At 37.3% G+C, this 23,367-nt stretch overlaps 2 protein-coding genes across 11 annotated transcripts in view; both read left to right on the forward strand.

Annotated features, from left to right (window-relative positions):
• Positions 1-8,468, forward strand: part of Nep3 (M13 family metallopeptidase neprilysin 3) — a 36,050-nt gene extending 27,582 nt beyond the window's left edge. For all 5 annotated transcript variants that reach the window (XM_072301315.1, XM_019057590.2, XM_019057582.2 and 2 more), the window contains exons 9-14: positions 155-377; positions 1,343-1,466; positions 2,216-2,372; positions 2,797-3,122; positions 4,051-4,190; positions 5,497-8,468. In XM_072301315.1, coding sequence (XP_072157416.1) covers positions 155-377; positions 1,343-1,466; positions 2,216-2,372; positions 2,797-3,122; positions 4,051-4,190; positions 5,497-5,673 — 1,147 coding nt within the window. In that variant the 3' untranslated portion in view covers positions 5,674-8,468. The remainder of the gene's footprint in view (positions 1-154; positions 378-1,342; positions 1,467-2,215; positions 2,373-2,796; positions 3,123-4,050; positions 4,191-5,496) is intronic.
• LOC109041256 (neprilysin-4) overlaps positions 5,531-23,367 on the forward strand; it is a 40,694-nt gene continuing 22,857 nt past the window's right edge. The window contains exons 1-3 of one of the 6 annotated variants that reach the window (XM_019057539.2): positions 5,531-5,669; positions 21,651-21,736; positions 22,703-22,893. In XM_019057539.2, the coding sequence (XP_018913084.2) occupies positions 21,651-21,736; positions 22,703-22,893 (277 nt within the window). In that variant the 5' untranslated portion in view covers positions 5,531-5,669. Of the gene's footprint in view, positions 5,670-17,500; positions 17,520-18,379; positions 18,803-21,650; positions 21,737-22,702; positions 22,894-23,367 lie in introns of those variants that run through there. The other 5 variants (XM_019057565.2, XM_072301314.1, XM_019057546.2 and 2 more) reach the window with 5 other exon arrangements.

A 23,367-nucleotide genomic window follows, 5' to 3' on the forward strand; every position in this document is an offset into this window, starting at 1 on the left:
AAGTTTCCAGAGCCTGATCCTAGTCTCTAAAGTCATAGCTGAAGTCATTCCAATCAAAGAAATTGTTTCATTAAAATTAATGACTGTGAATAATTTGTTTTTTATGGTTATTACCTGTTCCCTAATTTTTTTGAAATTTTTTATCAATTTACAGAGTTCTGAACAACTATCTTGTTTGGCAAACTGTGCGGAGTATGACTCCATACTTGTCAAAAGCTTTCAGGGATGCTTACAAAGGTCTTAGGAAAATGCTGTCTGGCTCAGAAGAAGGAGAAGAACCCTGGAGATATTGTGTTTCTGATACCAACAACATAATTGGTTTTGCGCTCGGTGCCTTGTATATCAGAGAAACATTTCACAAAAATTCCAAACCTATGGTATGTTTGGATAAAATTATGTAACGTGTCCCTAGCATTTAAACTGACGTGTCTCTACAGAATTTCCCATAATCAGGTCCCACACAATGAGAGATTAATGGCAATGACCCAAGGTCTTCAAGACCGATTTCTTGAAAATACGAATCGCAATACTGAAATGAATTTTTTTTCATAGTTCAAGTAGTTTGTTCGTCAGAAAGAGATTTGCTCTGAAACTTCACCCAACTCTGCAAAAAATTATTTGAATGATCGCATCCGAATTTTACACTAGAATCATGTTTGATAATGGGTCTCTGGACAGGTAAAAAATTAAAGCACCATGAGGCATGTTTCCTGACCAGAATTTCATGTAAAACATATTAAAGTTATGGAAATTTTGCTTATGTAAAGTGAGAGCCTAGTGCCTATCATTTGTATCAAGTAAGTGATTGCAAACATGACGCTAGCAAAAAAAATGAAATTAATGTAAGCTTGGTTAGCCATAGAAAATAACCTATTATTCGGCAAGTAACCGGACAACTAGAATACTGTCTTATGCTAATATGCTCAGAGTCGCCACCAGACAGTGCTGGTCCCTTATAATGGACATGCCCAGGATTAACCAAGATCATCTAGAATTATCCTCGCTACTGGCTAAAGTGAAAACTCTAAGCTTTGGAGATTTACAATTTTCCACTGGGCAATAACTATTATCTTAATTTCTTGTCGTTTCTTGTGTCAAGATGTAAGTCTAACAAGTTTACCAAACAAGGGTTTATCTCTGATTGAATTCCCTAACATATCATGCCACACGTGGCAAAGAGAAACTAATATAACCAGGTGGTTGACATATCTCAGAGGCCTGCAATTTTGGTGGGGTGAGTCTCTAGAGGCACTCTCCACAGAGGGGATGCTAGGGGAAAATAGCCCTCCAAAAAAGTTTCTTGTGGTTTAAAATCATAATTTATCTCTGTATTATTTTGCAGGCAGAAAAAATGATTAATGACATTAAAACAGCATTCAAGAAGAATATGCACAAGTTGGATTGGATGGATAAAAAGACTTTAAAATTGGCAGAAGTAAAAGTAGATGCAATCACAGATATGATCGGTAATTATGATGTCTTTTGCAATTAAAGTTGTCTTTATTAATATTGTCATCACAGCATGAGGAGTTAATACTCCTATAATAATTACAAATGCTTTTACATTTTCTCAGTAAAATTAGTAAATGGAAGTCTCTGAACGTATATTTTAATATACGTTCAGAGACTTCCAAGAAAATCATCTGCAATAAAAAATTCTATTTCCCCTGAAGTGTAACCTGAGGGCGCCATGTTAGGTTTTTGCAAATACAAGAATAATTGAATTTGTTATTTAAGAAAAGACTTAAGTGTCAAAAATGAAAGTATGAGGAAAACAGAAAAAACTGTTGTAATGGACCCATGATTAATCTCAAAGCAAACAACAATGTGATAAATTCATCAATCTCTTCAACATCCCAGAGCTCTTAGATTTACAACATGTTGTTTAAAGTGGTTCTTACTGTTTTTTTCGTATTTTCATTTCTGGTGCCTAAGTTTCTTTGGGAATGACTGATTTAATTTTGAGCATGAGTTCAGCAACAGTAGCTGTGGCTGTGCAGCTTGTAAAAAATGGATACATTTATCTCTGGGTACACTATTTGATGAATAAAAAGTTTCCTATCAATCACTACTGTGCTCTTTTTAAATGGTAAGCCATTTCTGGAAAATCATTTTTAAATTGTTTCATTTCTTTCATCTTTATAAACTAAAAGACAGTAAAATATCTCATATATGTATGCATATTAATTTTTCCTCTCATAAATTGTTGAATCAGGTTATCCAGATTTCATCATGAACCCTCAAGCTCTTGATGATAAGTACAAGGATCTGACTATCCGAGAAGATGAATATTTCCAAAATAATGTGAGATCAAATCAATTTATGTTGAAACAGAATGTACAGCGATTGGATTTTCCTGTGAACAAAACAAGGTTTAAGCATTTCTCAATTTTTTTCTGTGAGCAATGTCATTGGTTCAAAGTGAGAGCTACTCTACTTGGTTTCAAAATTTGGTGCTAAAATGGAAAAAGGAATAGAAATGATCCATTTACTGAAATTACACGGTTGACCATAATGAGAAATTAATGAGAATCGTTGTAAAGGAAGACTGAAGAGAGTTATAATTTTGCTTTTGCTCCAAATTATCGTTTTGACTAGAAGAAGAAACAGACACACACACCCTCCCTTGTAACTGAGTTCTCCTATCTTTGCACGTAGTTTTTTCCTACCCCCCCTTTTTTGTCTTTCTATCGTTGATGTGTCTTAATTTTTAGGATTTCTTATTCAAAGAACATTTAGATAAAAATAAGTTTCCTTATGTATTATCTCATTTGATTTCGTATTTTATGGTTTCAGGTGGAGTATGGCTCCGCATACTGTAAATGCTTACTACACACCAAACAAGAATCAAATGGTGTTTCCCGCTGGTATTTTACAAGCTCCATTTTTTGACGCCAAACAACATCAAGCACTTAATTTTGGTGCTGTTGGTGTGGTCATGGGACATGAACTGACGCACGCTTTTGATGATCAAGGTCGAGAGTATGATCCAGTCGGCAACATGAAACAATGGTGGCAAAATGACACCATTAGTAGATTTAAGAAACAAGCTAATTGTTTTGTTGACCAGTATAAGAATTATCAAGTTTTTGGAAAACACATCAATGGAAAACGTACTCTAGGTATGAATTTCTCTGTTTCTTGCAACTTTCCTTACTCATAGAACGTCACCATTAAAATTATTGATTCTTGAATGTCTATCATATTCATTAATATTGCGAATGATTATTATCAATGATTTTCTAAAGAAAAACATTCCTTTTTTTAGCAAAAGAAGCATTCCCACAGAATGTTACTAATTTGCCTCAATTTGCCTAAAATTAGCTAAAAAATTTTGCTGTTCCAGTTTCTGGAATCTCAGGGTGATGAGGGGTGAATAGCATATCAAAATTTACTAAGATAAAAAACATACATATGCCTTTATATGAATCATAAATTATTTGTTGAAGTGTTGAGTACTGCTTATATTCTAAATCGATCTACCTAAACATTTTTTCCTATAAAATATCGTTGAAAAACACACTATGACAACGCAGGTCCACAACTAAAATGAGGGGAAGATCTCAAATGGAGTATTCCCATAAATTTCAGAGCTGACTCCGAAAATAACAACAGTTTTACTATCTTGCGAGGATTTTCTGAGAAATTCAACACCATCAGAAAAAATAGGCGTTTCGAGGAAAAATTTGATTTTTCGTCAAACTGGCGTGTGCTGGAGAAATACTAAGGTCATTTTTGGATTCAGCCAAATACTTATGAGCACACCTATTTTATGCCTGAAAACTCTTTCAGCTTTTTCTAATTACAAACTACAATAGATTACCTGTAATAATGTAAATCCTATTCGTTTGGTTTGTGGCTAGCACAGAGGGTAAACATGTATTTCTAAGTGTTTGTTATGCCTATTGCTGTGAATGTTTAGCTATTGAAGACAAGAAGAGCTATAGATTGTTTTCATCACCTATCAATTTTTCAACACAAATCATGTGTAGCTTTGTAAGATAAAAACTGTAATAACTCAATAACAATTCATGAATTAATGCCTTATAGGTGAAAACATTGCTGACAATGGAGGTTTACGAGCAGCGTACAGTGCTTATGAAACTTGGGCTTCAAAGAATCCTCCAGAGCTGCCATTGCCAGCTTTAAATTTGTCCCCTAAACAATTGTTCTTCCTAGGTTTTGCACAGGTACGTATCTCCTTTTTTAAATCCTGTTGTTTTTAACCCTTTTTTTTCTTTCTTTCTGACGCTTTAGATACCAATGAATTGCTTTTACTTCGAATACTGTCCCCATCCTCTGTAATACACAAGTGGTCTTTATAGAAATGATAAAAGAGGCATGTTCAATGTTGAGGAAAACGCTACAAGCTAGGACCCTGACAAAAAATTAACCCCCTCCCCCCTCCAAGTGAGGGTTTTCACAAGGCAATCAGCTGACTGCACCAAGAAAGTAGGACTGGTCCTCTCCTCTGATTGGACTGCATTTTGCAACAAAGAAGTATTATTTCTGGCTCATTCTTAAAATCTGCGTAGGGAAGCTAATGGTACTTGCGTTGTTTCTGAGATGAGCCAGAAACATTAGTTTCTAATTGCAATGTTTAGCCTGATTTTCAGCTGAAATTGGCAGTAAAAGATGCCAAATTCAGTCTAGAACTCCTTTGCAAAATTATCTTCCTAAAAATTCCATATGCTGAGCAAAACCATGAACTTATGTAGGGTGCCCGATAGAATCATATCATTCTTGCTCGGCAGGTAGTAATAGATCGAATGAAGGACCCTTATTGAAGCTGATAGTAGCCCATTAGATCTTAGGCACATTTTGAAATGGTCCCCTCTTGCTTATTTTAATAGCTAACTTTGACTGTAGTGCCTCCAGTCGTTACTATAAGTCCCTTCATCCCAGTCTGAAGCCTTGGTTTGTTGGTCTTGGACTGCTCACAGGGAGCAAAAGGTGATGAGCTAACATTTGCTCCAAGTCTCAAGACCTTTGAAGTTGGTATTACCTTGCATCCTAACATTGTCTGTAAATTGAGGACCTCTTCGGTTAAGGGGCGCAAGAGGCTTGTAAAGCCTCTAGTGTAATTTTTCATAGTGTTTGCAGCAAATAGAATTCATTCACTGTCAACTTACTTCCACACAGAAGTAAGGAGAAATTTGAGCAGTTTTAGAGAAAAACTTGTTGAAGAGCTTTTGGTAAGAACTCTGTTGTATAGTCTGTGTAGCATTGGAAGCCTCATATACCCCTTACGGAAGAAAGTCTCAATTTACAAAATTCCAAGCGCAAAGCAGGATTTTGTGAAGTAGACAGCTGACTTACCGTAGTTCTCACAGCTAACTGTGCAAAAAACTTCTTTAGAGTATATTTAATAGGTGTGAGAAGATTCATTAACAATAAACGAAACGAATATTTTATTGTTTTATCTTTTACCATCGCAGAACCAAGTGTGTAATTCAAAATAAATTGTTAAATTTATTGATTTTTTATCTTTTTCAGGTGTGGTGCACTGTTAGTACAAATGAAAGTCTGAATCTTCAGATCGAGAAGGATACTCACTCACCCGCTAGCTTGCGTGTTACGGGTACCCTATCAAATTTACCTGAATTTGCCAAAGCATACAATTGTAAATTAGGCTCTAAAATGAACCCTGTTAACAAATGTGAGATTTGGTAAGTTTTCCTGATAACTTTTTTCAAGTGGTGTTCGGAGATTTTTCTTCTCTTTTTTCTATCAGCCTTTCAAGAATGCTGTATGTTTTTTTTATACAAATGTATTTTCTGTCCAGTAGTCAATGGAGAAGAAAAATTGAAAGTGCAGTGGTTTCTGGTTAAAACATTTTTTCTAAGATTGATTCCGATTGAACAATAGCATTCCTTTGAAATTTCATTACTTTTCAACGCCCAAAATTAACGAAAGTGCCTATTAATGCAGCATAATAGGCTCTTGGACTAGTTGAAGAAAACAGATTGAACACTTTCAGTTTTTTCTTCCCAAATTTTGATTTTATTCAAACATAAAGTAGCCCTACCTGCGTTTATCCTCTCTTCAACTTATTAGGTGACATCGCACAATCGTACTGCCACATATTGCCAATATACTCAGTCCTGAATTTTTCGAAGACACATATTACTTTAGTTATTTTATTTTCTAATTTATTTTTTTCCTGTCAAGCGCAACAAATCGAAATAAGGGTGCTCTGTCCTAGGGTGCTAAAGACTCTGAAAGATATATGTATGTTCGTTTTAAGGGGTAATTAACTTTACAAAAATACAGCATTATTCTGTAATATCGTAATGGAAGTACCAGCTGATTTACATTCAGCGGTAATGAGCTAAGTGCTCTCAATTAAAACATATTTAAATTACAGTTTTGCATGTGAGAAATTTTTGAAATATTTCTCTTTAATGTGGTGTTTTACTCTTACTTTAGTTTTATGAAACATTTTCACTAAGTGGGAAACTGTTTGGACCTAATTAGAGTGTTCTTATCAAGCTTGAAAGTTGCTTTAATCTAAGGGTTGATTCTTTCATTTCATTGCGGAGGATCTATGTTCCTCCTTTTTTGCAACATGATCTCATTAAATTCGTCTTTGATTATCAGTTAAAGGATTTAAATTTTTAAAATAAATTCACTGATGATTTTTTAACTTTTGTCTATTACTAAAACGGTCGTGTAACTAGCCTTACTGCAGGCTAACAAAATTGCCTTTCCCAGAAAACTTTTAAAATTTCTAGAGTTACGTATTTTTGCCCCCCTCACATTAGATTGTGTGAATATACAAGTGAAGCATTTGTTATGCTAGAATAGCCAATAGAAATATTGAATTTTTTATGTAATAACTGTCTGTAACTCTCTCTCTCTCTTTGAGTGTCCGAGTTACATTTTACTCCTCAAAGGATTCAATAATATGATTTACAAATTAAATCATTTAAAAAAAATTCTAAGCCTCATTGAACAAATTCTCTTTCGTTACTTAATAAGTTTATTTTCTCAAAAGGGAGCGAGAAAAAAACGTCACCTGTTAGAGTACTCTTTGAACAAGAATTGTTTTATTTTTGAGCTATTGGTTTTTAGCAACAATTTTAAACACATATCCATTGGATCAGGCCACTCTAGTCTTAGGAGTGAAGGTCTCTGGAGAGAAGTCATATTTTTATTTCAAAAGCAGACCTCAAAAGACTGGTTTTAGTTATACTTTTAAGATCTTTTCAAATTATATGTAACTATCTTTATCTTTATGAGCATTTTAGAAAATTAATTTTTTCTATTTTCATCAAGTAGTCAGGCCTAAGGCAAAGGGTTTCTCTCCTATTTTCATTATTTGTCAAATTAATTCCGCCAAGGAAATTCAATTCACTAAAAAAGTGAGGTAGACATTGCTACAAAAGAATGCTTCCTCTCTCTTGATTCGATAGAGGAAGCATCTTTTTAGCATATTTATCTCAAAATTTAATTTTGAATGTTTCAATGACACAAGAAGTTTTAATTTTTTTGTACCTACCCACTTTGTACAGATTAAATCAAGTACCATGATTATCTAATGCATTTAGTCTTTTTGAATTAATTCTTTTTTACTTTTCTTTAAAAATTCTTGTTTCTTCTTTAAATGGAAAAAAAATTCTCGAACTTATGAAGTGTATAGATTACAAAAAAAAAAAAATTAAATTTTATTTAATCAATAGATCTTTACTTAGGATATGACATTATAAGAACATTGAATTTACCACAGTCCTTGTAAGATACCGAAACGTCTAGTTACATCAGGATTACTGTATTTGTAAAAACAGAAATTGAAAAAAAACTTGTACATATAATAGAGACGAAAGTCTCTCGAATGGAGTTGTAAAAAAATCTTTTTTTACTTGAGAATTGATTAAATTATTTACTGATGTGGTCGCTGGTGGACGAACTAATATGATGCTTGAACTAATGGATACATCCAAAAAGTATATTTTGGTGAATTTGGAGAGATCCACAAATGCCCAACAACGAAGGTAAAAATTTTCTGTATTTTATATACCAGACTGCATCAATATCCGCTTAAAAACTCAGAAATAATGCTGATATCAATGATCAAAACGTTGAAAGTGCCCATCATTGAACGTAAAAATTTCTTGTATTTTATCCATTAGACTGCATCAATATCAGCTCAAAAACTCAGCAATACTGCTGAGATCACCGATCAAAATGTTAAAAGTCATTGTGGAGTAATTTAAAATATTCTCTTGCAATGAGAACAGCTTTTTTTAATGATTTGATAATAGAGTTGATCGTCTCATACAGCCATATATCTTTAAAATTTAATTTCCAGGAATGTAAGAGAAAGTTTTGGCTTAAATACTTTGTTATTTTAAGATAAAGTTGTAAACTTACTTCATCTAGCAACCTAATTTACCAACCATTACTTCTGTTTTAAGTGATGCATATATCTTGTCTGTGATAATAAAAAAAACAATGACTTGTCTAAAGTTTGAATGTTATCATTTTTAAATCATCTCTTTTAGCCCTTGGGCTTAAGATTTAAACAAGTACGTCAGTTTGTCATTGCTTGAAAAAACTGGCCCTTTCGTGCTTGGTAGCCTCAGGAGAAAATTAAATGTAAGAAAACATAAATAAGTCTTGATAAAATTGGAAACGATAGCTGCAATATTTATGCAGCAAGCATTATTTTTTAAAAGTTTCTGTCTTATGAAAAAAGCCTGTGAGTTTCTGGTAAGGTTACCTATAATGAGCTAAATTATTTTATTCCTATTTTCAAACTAAATCTTTACTAAAATTATTAATGAAAATAGTGCAAATTCGTAGGGAGAAACCTTCCCAACCTCTAATGAATTTAATCCAATTTTCAAAAAAAAATTAGGTAATCATAACAATTACATATATTGAATACTCATTGTAATTTGAGAGTTTCTGTTGGTTAGAAATTCTCCCTTTTTCACAAGATATGTGATAGTTTTTTCTCCAGACCTTTCATCAATTTTCGAAATTTATGTGTTTTTTAACTTTTTATCATGCTTTTTTTCTCCTTTTACTTACATCAGTTATTACTAGTACTAACACTATAGGTACCACCTATAACCTCTTTGTCTGTCAAAAGGCTTTCTATCCCTTTCACTAATCAAGATGTGGCATGTTTTTCAGTCATTCGGTAGCTAGGATTTTGTCTTTCGACCATAAGCATAGTCAAAAAAAATTTTTTTTTTCTGAAAGTTTTCCAAAAGGGGGGGGGGGGGGTACCGAGGGTCATTTACCCCCTTGCACGTTTACTGTTTTGAGCGACTACCTATAATCGCAAATTTTATCAAGAGGGGGGGGGGGGCGCTAGGATCATCTTAGTTACATCCTTGCTCCCGGCAATTAATAATAAATTATCAATTCAAAAGTATTGAGTAATGAATTGATTGGTCCGGAATAGATGCTCAGGTAATCAAAAAATCAAAAATTTTGTAGTTTGAAATATTATTCCTTTGCAAAAAAATTGATGAAACCGCTATTCCCTAAACAAGTCTCGGGGTATGAAAAGCTTAGAGCCCTGTTCGATCAAAGCATTCAAAAGCAAGCCTAAAGAGAGAGATGGAAGAGTTAACTGCGAGCCGATAACTCTAGGCGCTCCCAGGTGCGATCGTTGCCTACAGGGCCGGATTTAGGGGGTGACGATGGCCACATGGACCGTGGCCCATGGCGGCAAATTTGCAATTTTTTTTTAAATGTAGGTATAAAAAAAATTACAAACGAAAAGAAGGCGACAAATTTTTCATTTTCTGAGAGTTTAGTGATTTCTAATTTTATCGTTTTGCGGTGTTACAAGAGACCTGCGGTGCACCTTTAATTAGTCGAGTTATGAGAGAAACCAAACACGCAATTTGGCCTGGAGCGGTGCAGGGCAGAGAGCAATGATGACGAGGACTTGAGATGAAAAGGAGAAGCCCCCGGTGCGCAGGCGGTCGGCATGTAACACATATTAGCGCCTACAAGACTGCATGAATACTTCACGCATAGCGTCAAACACAGTGCGTTCAGCAGCTGTGCGGTCGGCGCTGCGTGGAACGCATAGCGCCTACAAGACTGTAGGAATACTTCACGCATTGCGCTAAACATAGTGCGATCAGCGCGGCGCGGCAGTGGAAGTTAAAATTATTAAACCCCATTTATGTTTGTTCTTTCATAATTTTTTCGTTCATTTCTTATAAATGGAAGGCCTTGTCCAAACAGAGAGAGGTTTACGGAGCTTAACTTTCGCGCAAAGTTCCGTGAATTTTTGCTAGTAGTGTTCATAGGGCTTTCGCAAAAAATGGGTCCAACACGAGTTAGCGCGTCTTGTGCACCCTTCTCCCTCCGGCACGTTCACTTGATGGTTTTTATTGATGTTTCAAAACGACTGAGAAGGGGGCGGCAAAATACAGGCGGCCCATGGGCGGCAAGTAGGAAAATCCGGCCCTGGTTGCCTACACGGCAAATTGCAGGCGAACCTCTAGTTGACGATGTTCACTGACATGTTTAAGCTTTTTCCATTGGCTCTATCGAAGTTTATCGAAGTCCTGGTGAGACATGAGTTACGATACATCGAACATAGTGCAAATTGAAGAAACCAAATTAAAGTAGAAATGAGAAGAACGTACCTCTGTTCGCATGTTGATAGTATCGTTAGTGATATGATGAGAAGGATTAGGGATAACTTCCTTTGTTCCTATTATATATTACCAAAACAAAAAATCGATAATAAGAAGAATATACACTATGATAATAACCCGAATCGGAGACATTACTTTATTAATGGCAATGATAATTTTGAATAACACGTTGATAATTTTAATGTAAATATATTGTTTGTTCGAACGTAATTTTACTCCAATCCAATACTTTCTGAGGTATTAGTTTATAAAAATCGAAGCAGGAATCACAAATGAAGTGTAACGAAAATTAGAGTAATTGAATGTAACTCGCAACGCTTGAACATCAGCCCGTACAACTTTTGGCTCCCTCTATTATTTTCCCTTTCTGTTGAGGTTGCCCTCAATGAATAGGTCATACTCGTCCAATTAAAAATTCCGAAATTTACATCGTGCTCATTGATTCAGCTTACCAGTCTGAATTTTTCACCCTGCGAGTGCCCTCTTATTTTATCTGGGTTAAGTATACTCTCATCACCCCAAATTGGGCGACTTGGCTGTGAAAGTCGTCAATTTGCTAACAAGGTCAGGATAGGTTTCCCATCACAGCGTCTCTTTATTATACTTCAGTGCATTATTCACATTCTAACAAACTTGCTTTTGATAGTAACAATGCACATCTGAGCTATAAAAGCCGATTCGCACCTAGGTACGTCTTTTTGTAACTGATGGCTCCCTAGTCAATGTATTATGTTGTCCGTTAACATTCAAGGCAATTTTTTTCTTACATCTCTCGATGAAATATATTTGTTCCTCCTTTTTTAATCAAAGAGTTCAACCCCTACAAAACGTTTTTTTAAAATGTTTTAAAAATAAGTTGCACAATTTTAACACTTTGGTCGTTAGATCTTACTCCGATAATCGAAAAATGTGTCCGTGCGAAACAACCCCTTGGCGCGCGTTATATCACAGTTAGTGAGTGACTTTTGTTTCGTTCTGTGCTAATTTTTAGTGAACGACTTGTAGGAAGACAGTGATTTGGTAAAATAACATCATTTAGTGCGGTTTAGCCAAATATTAGCAAGAGACGGAACTGAAATCACAATCACTCGGTAACTGCGATGTAGCGCTAAGGCGCTAAGGGGTTTGTTTCGCACAGACAGATTTTCCAGATTTTCGGGGTTCGATATGACGACCAGACTATTCGCCCTTTTGATCCTTGGGTCTCCTAGTCAGACGACGACTGCAGTAAAATGTCGTCCAGTACTTTTCAGGGTCTTCAAGTTGTTTTAGGCGTTACATCGCATCAGACCATAGTTTTAGAGACCAATTTCAGGGAGCAAAAATCCTTGTTAAAAGTCATAGGCGGCAGCTCAACACTTGCTGTTCAAACCTTCATAACTTTTTAACTTTTCAATTGAATGACTTGATCTCAATCTTAATAGATTAATATTAGTCTTGTCTTTAAAACAAGACCAAGAAAAATCTTCCACCTATCTTACGTTTGAAGTTGTAGCAATTGTCCCACTGCTTTTTTGATCAGCCTACTTAAGTAGTTGATCATTCTTGCACAGTGGCTGATATTACGTGTTTAGGAGTGTGTCTAGTAGCTTTACTAGACGACGGATCGTTTGTCAAACGGATCACACAGCTGAGTTTTAAAGGTTGAGTGGTGAGGTTCTGAAAGGTAGAAGTCTCCGCCTGCTATCACTACCATGGCCTGGTTACACGCTCAAATTTCCGTCAAATTCCGATCAAAAAGATGACCAAGATGGCGGTCGAGAGTAATCTAGATTGATGAGTAAAATTAATTAAAACAGCGTGTTGATTGGAATAAGCATGAAATAAGCACGGTTGTGTGGAAATCAGATGAAGGATGAGCCCCACATGCTCCGTCATCTACCATCAAATTTTTGCAGGGCGCAGAAATTTGATGGTAGATGGTGCGCACCATCATTTGATCGGAAATTGATGGAAATTTGAGCGTATAACCATAGCACTAGGTAAGTGGGGGGGAGGGTCTTTATTCGCCTCTGCGAGTCACAAACAGTTCAGTGCGTAAACATGGTTAATGGTTCGTGTAACGCTAAAGGGGAATGATACCACTTAAATACAATGCCGCACAAATTGTGGGTATTCGGACAGTTTTGCATTCGAATGAACGGATCTCATTCGAGGCCCTGAAATTACAGAAAAACTGATGCTGAGCATCCTGCAATTTTTCGCGACCTTCAAGATTGCGGGATCACGGAGAAATCACTGTCCGGATTCAGCCGGAACTGATAAGGTCATTGCAATGGTCGATGGTCCGTCGCGGGAAATGCACAAATTGCTTGTCCCACAGTACCTAGCTGCGACCGTGTCAATAAAGCGAATCCTCGCTTGGGTGGTTTCACGATAACTGGAATAGTTCTGTCACCGTGACAGACAACACATTTTCCGGTCATATTTTTAGTAGAAATGACAATCACTAGAATTTTTTCGCATTAATCTTCAAAAGATTACGTATTATACAGCTTTCTAATGATTTATTGCTCTACTTATTCTCTAATGGACTACATTTTGCAATTAGGAACTATAAATTGTGCCTCAGTTTAAAACCATCGTATGTACCATTAGTTTCACTATCCAGATAAGTGCTTTTACAGATGGGTCGGAGGTTATAGTTCCGAATTGCAAAATGAAGTCCAAATAATATTATGTAAATTTCGAAAATGTGCTGTCTGTTACGCGGTGAAGAATCAGCGTAACATACAGCACATTTTCGGCTATTTACACATTAAAATTGTTAAGTAAAGCGATAAATCTTTGAACCCGTTATAACACGTAATCCTGTGTAGGTTAATGCAAAAAAAGTTCGAGTGATTATCATTACTACTAAAAATATGACCGAAAAATGTGTTGTCTGTTACGGCGACAAAACTATTCCAGTTACCGTGAAACCACCCATTTGCATTAGAAATAATGAGTTGCATATATTCAAAGAGAAAAGGATCAAAACGACCCAGGCGCTCTTCTTTAAGTCGTGCCTCCAGCGACTTGACGGAATTGAAGCACTGCGACTGGGGTCAGCGCCTGGATGCACCTATTCGTGTTCCGTGGATGTCCGCGTTGCATATCAAGTATTGAAGGCGCTGTGCCCGCATACAGCGCAGGGACGCTCCTCGCTTTATTAAGCTAGTCTCAAGCGAAGTGCGCTCCAAAGGGGCGAGAAAGGGGTCGAGGGGCCTCCAAAGGGGTCATCAAGATCTATTTTAAGAACCACTTGCATCCAATTTAAAACCATCCGAAAACTGGAAAAGAGGCATAATACGTTCAAGGGAGTCCCTTGTCAGTGAAAAATTCCGGTTTTATTTTGGAGTTGGTCTCTCTCCAGGCTATTACCTGCCACCGGAAATTCTGCCGAGTTCAGGGCCGGATTTTGGGGGTGGCTATATGGGCCGCGGCCCATGGCCGTATTTTGCAAATGCTGTAATTTTTTCAGTGTAGGTATCAAGAAAAAAATCTGATTCAGAAATAAATTACAAACGAGAAAAGGCGAAAAAATCTCGCATTCCATGAGAGTTAAAGTATGGTAATTTCTAATTTGTTCGTCTTTCGGTGATACAAGAAACAGCGCCTTTCTTTAGTCTAGTTGAGAGAGAAACCAACCGCGCAATTTGGCCTGCAGCGGCGCGGCGCAGAGAGCAATGATGACGAGGACTTGAGATGGAAAGGAGAAGCCCACGGCGCGGCGGTCGGCATGTAACACATATTAGCGCCTGCCTACACGACTCCATGAATACTTCACGCATTGCATCAAACGTAATGCAGTCATAAGCGGTTGGCGTGGAACTCATAGTGCCTACAGGACTGCATGAATACTTTACGCATTGCGTCAAAAACAGTGCGGTCAGCAGCGGTCTGCGTTAAACGCGTAGCGCCTACAAGACTGTATGGATACTTCACGCATTGCGCTAAACACAGTGCGGTTTGCACGGTGGTGGAAATTAAAATCATTGAACCACATTTATGTTTGTTCTTTCTTAATTTTTTAGTTCATTTCTTACAAATGAAAGGCCTTGTCCCCACAGAGATAGGTTTACGGAACTGAACTTTCGCGCCAAGTTCCGTGAACTTTTGCTAGTAGTGTTGACAGGGCTTTCGCAAAAAATGGGTCCAACACGAGTAAACGCGTCTTATGCACCCCTCCTCCTTCGGCACGTTCACTTGATGTGTTCGTTTGATGTTTCAAAACGAATAAGAAGGGGCGGCAAAATACAGGCGGCCCATGGGCGGCAAGTAGGTAAATCCGGCCCTGGCCGAGTTACAGAATTTGTATCAGCCCGTTTCCTCTCTTTTAAAAATTGGTTTATTCATGGTAGAGGTAATATTCAACTGCAACCCGTTTTGATTTACGGTGGCCAGAAGTGGGCGCAGAAAAAATAGTGTTACCCGCAAACCATTCGACCGGATTTAAAAATCTGAAGTTTCTAAAAACCCGACATGGTGCTGCTGATAGCTCTTGCTATACCGACTTTCTTTAATTTTACTAGTTTTGGAGCAGTACGAATATCCATTTAACTCACGTAAAGTCCTTGAATAATCCGCAAACTGTGTTCGATCACTCTTGTCTTGAACTTTTCATCCAATGAGAATCGAACGAGTTAATTTAGGATTTCTTCCCCTCTTTCATTAACAGTCATTCCAGTAAATGGAGCACTATAGACAAGGTACGAATTTCAGCATTCTGATTCATGTTTCTTAACCAAAATTTCATGTAAAACACGATGCGCACAACGAAAAATACCGAAGTCAACTCCTTACGAAGATATTTAATGATTCCTGATGCGTAAATTCAAACCACCCGCTCATGAAAACTCAATACTCTACGTGATTCGCATCGCGCGCTAAACGTTATCATGACAGTATCTGCGATTTAAAAATGTGGCAACCTCAATTTTGACGCTTTGGCTCAGCTATAGCAAATTGCTCATAATTTGAACAACACATGGTAGGAAATGAACAGTGCTCAATTGAGAAGCTTGCTGAAACCGTTGTAGTGCGCGATTTGACTCACGTAGAGCTTTGAGTTTCTTGTGAGCGGGCAGTTCAAATTCCTCGTACCCAATGTGAAATAAAAACGTTGATATCTTCGTTAAGAGTTAGTTTCAGTAATATCCATTGCGCTCATCGTGTTCTACGTGAAATTCTGGTTAAGAAACATGTATCAGATTGCTTAAATTCGTACCTTGTCTAGTGGTCCATTATCAGCTTTTCCAATCCCGAAATGAATCGCATTTCGACGATGAAACTTCCAAACCACGTATCTCGTTTTACGACGTTGCAGACTTCCTGTCACACTTTGTCTCTTAAATGGAAAAACTACTCAACGGAAATTTCTAAAAACCGCCGTGATTTTTCTTCACTGTGCATAGGTACAAAATTCTGTCGAAACTTCAAGGAATGTTGTCCATTTTTTCTCCTTTAAAAAAATAAAACAAGACCGGAGATTTTAAAACATAGCAAACGAGACACACGCATATGTGATTTGGGAGTCTCACCGTCAATTTGGATGTTTATTTGAGCAGTTCAAGTAACTGAGAAACTCCACTCTACACAATCTGAGACCTTGCGTTTCCGGTCCCTGACTCCTCGGATACTCAGAAACAACTGTACCTTTTAGTAAATAAACATATTCTGAGGACGGTCCTCCGAAAATACATATAACACTCTGAAATGTCGCATCAGAACATTCTCCTTAAGGTGATTCGATGGACTCCATATTTTGTGTCAGGACGGCATGCGACATATCGCATCAATTGGTTCCATTTTTTCAGCTACTCTTCATTTTTCTCCAATTTAATTTGAGATCGCAATTCTGTTGTCAGGAGACTAAAGCACTCACTTCCCAATTTTAACAAAGAAATTCAACGTAATAAAGGCGTGTTTTTTTTAGAGAGAAAATATACCATTCGATACTGATATCGAAACTGCACTTGAATGGTATATTTTCTCTCTAAAAAAACCACGCTTTTATTACGTTGAATTTCTTTGTTAAAATTGGTAAGTGAGTGCTTTAGTCTCCTGACAACAGAATTGCGATCTCAAAATTGGAGAAAAATGACGAGTAGCTGAAAAAATGGAACCAATTGATGCGATATATGGCATGCCGTTCTGACACAAAATATGGAGTCCATCGAATCACCTTAAAATCTCCATATCTTTTTAGGATGGTAGTCAAATAGAATACCTCTAGTATATCTTAGAGAGCCCCTATAGAGTACCCCTATAGAATATTTTAAAAACGAATCAAGAAGAAGACTCTGCATGAGCAAGTCGCGGAATCTTTTTCCTATTCTCGGCACGACTGCCGCGAACCAGTTATCACGTTTTTCCCCGCACGCGTGCGATAGGTTGCACTGACAATAAGTTGAAGTGGAAAACGGGTTGATCGCATAAAATGAGTATTGTAAATGAGGAGTGAACAATAAATTGCAAACTGATGGTGCGTATCGCAAACAACGGTCCGTATTGAATAAGAACCTTTCCGACATAGGTACCTGCAACGTTCTTCAGACCTTGCAGGTATCTATAATCTGCTACATTGATAGTAATTGAGCCATTATTTGTAGAAATGACGCATGAGATTTGCAATAATTTGTAGCAAAACTTACACGCATGGAGGGTGGGCTTGGAATTTTTTGGTTGGGGGGCGGGATAAAGGGGGCCAATCCTAATGGACTTTCAAACCTTCTTGAAGCGAGTAATGCTGCAAGTCGCACATTCTGATTAGCATTGCATAGCTGATACACTGTTTCTACGAAGAATGACTTTATTCGTAGCAAAACTCCGCCATGCTCACCCTGGCCATGTTTAGGGTGTGCAACTCTCATTTCGTCTCGGTAATATTTCATCAGAGGCACCTAGGTAAGTAATTTTCTTTAGATAACTTTTTATGATTGGTTCCTCTTTTTTTTTTTTTATGTCTATTTCATCGCATTATTAATTTTATGGGGTGCCTCCTAATGGTAAGCGGACTTCAACGGAACCACTTTTTAACAACTGAGTTTTGTACTCGCGAATATGTAATCTTTCAAATTTTGCACACCATGCTGCTGTCCTAAGGAAAAACGCCGTATGAGCCTTCAGCCGTTGCCCAATTTCCTTTGATAAATCCCATTTTTTTTCTAGAAAATTCGTATATATTTTTCTCCCAATTTTTCAGAAAATTTTGTCCATAATTTGATATAAACAGTCTGAAAATTTCAAGGAAGAATATTTATAACTTCCGATAGTATTTCTTTCTAGTCCGTAGTATTTTCTAGTAGGTAGTATTTTCTTTTCTAGTCCGAAGTATTTAGTTTCTTCAAAACTAAATACTTTCCGAGAAGAAATTTGGCAACATTCTAATGCTGATACGGTGTTTCTCCCTAATACGGTAGTATGCGCCACTTTGTTTACAATGATGCATGTATTGTGACGCAGCAGGGCACACATGTGCACGGAGGAGGGAGGGGGGGGGGGGGTTCACGCCACAGCTTAGGCGGGTAAATTCTGCATAGTTTGGCGCATTAAAACCCCAAAAACTGAACCTTTGGCAGCCCTTTTCTGTCCTGGCGAATCGTCGCTGACGCGAGGGTAAGGTAAATCGTATTTCTGAGCGAAGCACGATCAGATCCACTGATTTCTTATGGTGGGGGGATCTCAAAGGATCCTGTATCGGAGGCGCAAAGTGTTAATTTGTTCGCCATTAAGCTCAATTAGCGAAAGGACACCACTGATGTTGGACATACACGGTTTTTCTGTCAAGTTGAGGCCCAGCGTGATTTAAAGCCGTTTCAGATTCCCCTGCCCAGTAATCATCCCGTTCAGCTGCTCAGTTTCAACGTGGAGATCGTTTAATGAAAAATAAATCTTTCAATTGTAACTCGGACTCCTCAAGGTCGGGAGGATAGACATTTGTGACAGTAGGTCACTCAATTTACGCTCGTCTTGGAAGAAACAAGGCATTTTTTAGTTGCTCTTACTTTTTTCCCCGTCCCATGTGCGCGCATGATTTTCTTCCCGTGTTGATGCTTCTATTTTGTCCCTCACTTCCTTGCGATTTCGCTATCCGCCGCCCACTCCAGGCCCATCTCAATTCCTCGCGGAGTTAAGTGACTTGAAATGTGACTTGTGCACCGTTGTATTCGTTCAAGCAGCCGTCGGAGGTAATGAATATTAACTGTTTTCGATTTGTTTGCTCACGATTGAACCGGTCGAGGCAGGAGGGGTGTAATCATGATTTATTTTCAAATTTCCGCCAATGTTTTATCTAACTGCATAGAAATATATTATTCGGTTTTAAGTGAAAATATAGTTGACAATTCTGTGTAAACTTCAAGGAGAGATCAATTGAAGGGCTTGGAGGACAAGACGCACAAGTGCAGTATTTGCTATTTCAAGGAATACTTACGTGTATAAAGTTTCAAAATTACAAGGGAAAAGTTTAAACTCGCTTTTCGATGGTTAAAAATCGGAATTAGGGAGTGAATTTTCCACATGATATCGATGGCGATTTAAAGTGCGAAACCAGATATTTCCATGGTGATGTTTCAAAATCTATGCTACTAGTTTATTTCTTCGAAGAAAACAAGTCTACTTTATAGCTAGAAAATTTTACGGAATATTCTGCTAGCATATAGAGAAGAAAAATTAGGGAAATTTTCAAGAAATTCAGTTGATCTGTTTTCCAACGAGAAAATAAATTAGGTATGGCAGGAAGTCTGCAACGTCGCAAATGGAAGATACGTAGTTTCGCACTTATTTGGTCATCGGTATGTTTCATGACTAGTTTTTGATGAAATCGTCAATACCTCCAATTAACTTCGAAAACTGCACTTATATGCGCCTCGTCCTCCAAGCTCTCTAATAATTGTTCCTTTAAGTTCATTAAGTGCATTAAAGTTCATCAAAGTTCCTCCAAAATTGGTCACCAAGATTCACCCGGAAAAAGAAATACAAATCATGTTTACAATTACGGTTTTTGAAATGTTTCGCCTAAATACATTTACGTTGTCATCAATGAAGCCCAGTAGGTCTAGAGATTTGGTCCACCATTCGCATCATTCTTGAGGTTCAAGCGAAGCATTTGGGCATATTTACAGGCAAATATCTTGTTTTCTAAATTTCTGTGGCGTTCACCATCAAGTTGGTTATCATGAACAATAAATACGATTAAGAAAGTTTCCATAATATATTTATTTGAAATGTATCCATAATTATGATGTTTACCTACCAGGAGCTCTGTCAATAATATTGTCACAATATTATGCTTGAGAACGGCGAAAAGCCAACGAGAACCAACTATGTGGCGTTTCTGAATTTTTGAAAGCACGTATCTGACTAAGGAAATTGGTGACATGTCATCAAAGAAACGATCTGTTACGTCCCTCGTCCCCATGGATTGCTAAAAATTGCGCGATACCGCGTAAATTTCAGGACGCAAGATGGCAAGTTCTTGAAAAATCATTAAAAACGCGTGAAAGGCAGGGAATTTTGTTCAACTTCAATTTTTCCTGAAAAGTCAGAAAATTTCGCTGCGAAACCTAGAAATTCCTTTCGGCCGAAATTTTTAATTATCCTCTATCGCGTGCACACACACAATCGACGGATTTTGGACTTCGCGATCAGTAAGTGCAGTCTCTACCTGTTAAGTTCTCAAATTTTGAATTTTTTCGATTTCAAAAATCCTCGTGCTAAAAATCTGTCTTGAAATGCAATTTCACGAGAAATCACCATCCATCACCCCCCCCCCTCCCCTCCCCCAAATTATGGAAAGTCATGGAAAAGTCAGGGAATTATGAGATGCAAGAAAATTTGTCACTTCACAGGAAACCGCGCGTGAACTCGGCATTAACGCGATGTTCCATATTGTTTGAGTTTTGATTACCCACAGTGGGTGGGATTGAAGCTATTGGAGCTTCGAAGCTACTTACCGCAAGTAATCTCAAACTAAGCTGTTCAGCCAGAAAAGGAGACAAAAAGCCTCCATTTTAAAATAATCCATCGGTGCTCTTGTCAAATAACAAACAGAAAATAATGTAAAAATTGGTTAAAAATGTTGGAATTTCACCTCAAAGAAGTCATTCGGCAAACATTCTTCCTTTGGAAGAAATTTTTTATAGAAGTTTGCGCCTTAAAATTGCAGCGTTTATGGGCCAAAGCCACCGAAAAATCGCGGATAATCCGAATCGTGGATAACTGAAGCGCGGATAACCAAGGCTCTACGTACCTATCCATTTAGGAATCAGTTTCCAGCGGCAAACTTGAACCAAAGCCACCGAAAAATCGCGGATAATCCGAATCGTGGATAACTGAAGCGCGGATAACCAAGGCTCTACCGTACCTATCCATTTAGGAATCAGTTTCCAGCAGGCCAAACTTGAACCCAAGCCACCGAAAAATCGCGGATAATCCGAATCGTGGATAACTGAAGCGCGGATAACCAAGGCTCTATCGTACCTATCCATTTAGGAATCAGTTTCCAGCAGGTCAAACTTGAACCCCAAGCCACCGAAAAATCGCGGATAATCCGAATCGTGGATAACTGAAGCGCGGATAACCAAGGCTCTATCGTACCTATCCATTTAGGAATCAGTTTCCAGCAGGTCAAACTTGAATCCAAAGCCACCGAAAAATCGCGGATAATCCGAATCGTGGATAACTGAAGCGCGGATAACCAAGGCTCTATCGTACCTATCCATTTAGGAATCAGTTTCCAGCGGGCCAAACTTGAACCCAAAGCCACCGAAAAATCGCGGATAATCCGAATCGTGGATAACTGAAGCGCGGATAACCAAGGCTCTATCGTACCTATTCATTTAGGATTCAGTCTCCAGCAAGTTAAACTTGATTTTCCTGTCACCACAACCGAATACGCATGGTTTAGATGATCAGCTTGGATCAAATCCTCGAAGCAGCTTGTGCACTCCAAATGCTTAAAGATTTCATCAAAGAAGGTTTTTCTTTGTGTTTGTTTGCCACCTGAGTAATTCTTGTTTATCCTCATTGTTTCAGATGAATGAAAATGCAGATACCGCCTCCAATAAAGGAACTTGTTTATGCTGTAAACTTGAAGTGTCAGAAAACACAGGCAGACTCCAGTAAGCATAAAAATATTTGTTTATTTTTTCTTGGACACCAGATAGGACACCCTGATAGGATTTTGTATTCAGATATTGATTTGTCACTTGAGCACCCTGGAAATATCCTTCACTCCTCCAGAACAAATAGTCGCAACCCCAACTCCTTGATGGCTGTGTTTGAATATTTAAACACACACCCATCAAAAGAGGGTCCTTTTCCGAATGAGCTCTTCAAGCCCAAGGATATCAGCTATTATTTGGAGCTAGGTTGCGGCTCATTTCAATGATGATGGTATATGCAATCGCACCTAGTGACAATCATTTTTATTTACAAAAATGATAAATCATCTAAAATTTGAGCCAATTTGATGCATTTTTAGATTGTATGTAGAGTGATCAAAGTTTCAAAAAAAATTACATCGGGGAAAACAGGCTGATCAGTGGAAAATAATTTTTACTCACAAAAAATGAGGGATAAAAATGAAAAATGTGGTTTTTAGCAAGAATGCACGGATACAGCCTGATGTATTGTAGGTACTTGAATTTTACGTAATAACATCATTCAAGCCAAACAATTTTCTGTTTTCATTGTCCTAGTAAATTTACCACATTGATTTTCTACCTTTAGTCATTGGCTACATTTAGTAAGCTCACCCTCTTAGTGTCACCTCTCCAACCTTTGTCCTCCACATGAATCGGAATACCTTTGATTATATGCATCAGTTTGGTTTTAAACATTTCTTAGGGAAGAAGGAAACGCTGAGGAGTGTCTAATTTTTTTTTTTTTTTTTTTTTATTTTTTTTTTTTTTTTTTTTTTAAATTAAATGATGAAATTAAAATTCAGAATTATCACTTACCTACCTATCTTTTTAAAGTTTCTAACCTTAGATTCTGTTCGAAAGGTGAGTTTGACTTTTCATATTCTCTCAAGAAGAATTGCCTAGCAACCATTTGTTTTTGGTAACAGATTTTAATTCTTGCAGTGCCTCCAGTTTTGTTATCAGGTGGTGTGGTTCCTTTGATAACAAGAGGACCTGGAGGCAGAGACGAATGAAGCTAATCCTCCTTTTCCCGTTTAGCTTTTTCATCATAATATCCATTGCATTTCTCTGTTGTGAAACATTGAAAATGGTAACACCGGATCTCCTTACTCCACCACAACCAGTTCCAATGGGTAATCTAATCTCTTTAGTTTTTTCATAAGTTATTCGTGGAAAATATTATTGAAAAGTTCAATCTCCAAACAGTTTGACCAGCAATATATTTCATTTTGGAGGATTTTGTCAGCTTGATCTGCATGTAGACTTGCATCAATGAATCATGCAAGTTTTAAGAGCTGGACACTGCAAGACTTTGTATTTTTTATGGTTTATCTAAGTTAATCAGCATATGGTTAATAATCTGTTGACATTTTTTGATAACAGAATTCTCTATACCTTCTTGTCCACGTATTGGAATTCTCAGTCTTTTGATTGTCAAAATTTATTTTATAGAAGAATTCCTTTCTCGGATGAAAATTATTCTATTCCGTCAGTCAAAGAACTTGCGAGTGTCTGTTTTTCTATGATCATTCAAAAGTTAATACCTAACATAGAAAAGAGATGAAATTTTTTTAAATTATTAAAGGCATGCCTTTCCTTGGCTGGTT

This window comes from Bemisia tabaci, chromosome 6 (assembly GCF_918797505.1).
Source record: "Bemisia tabaci chromosome 6, PGI_BMITA_v3".
Classification (NCBI taxonomy): Eukaryota; Metazoa; Arthropoda; class Insecta; order Hemiptera; family Aleyrodidae; genus Bemisia; species Bemisia tabaci.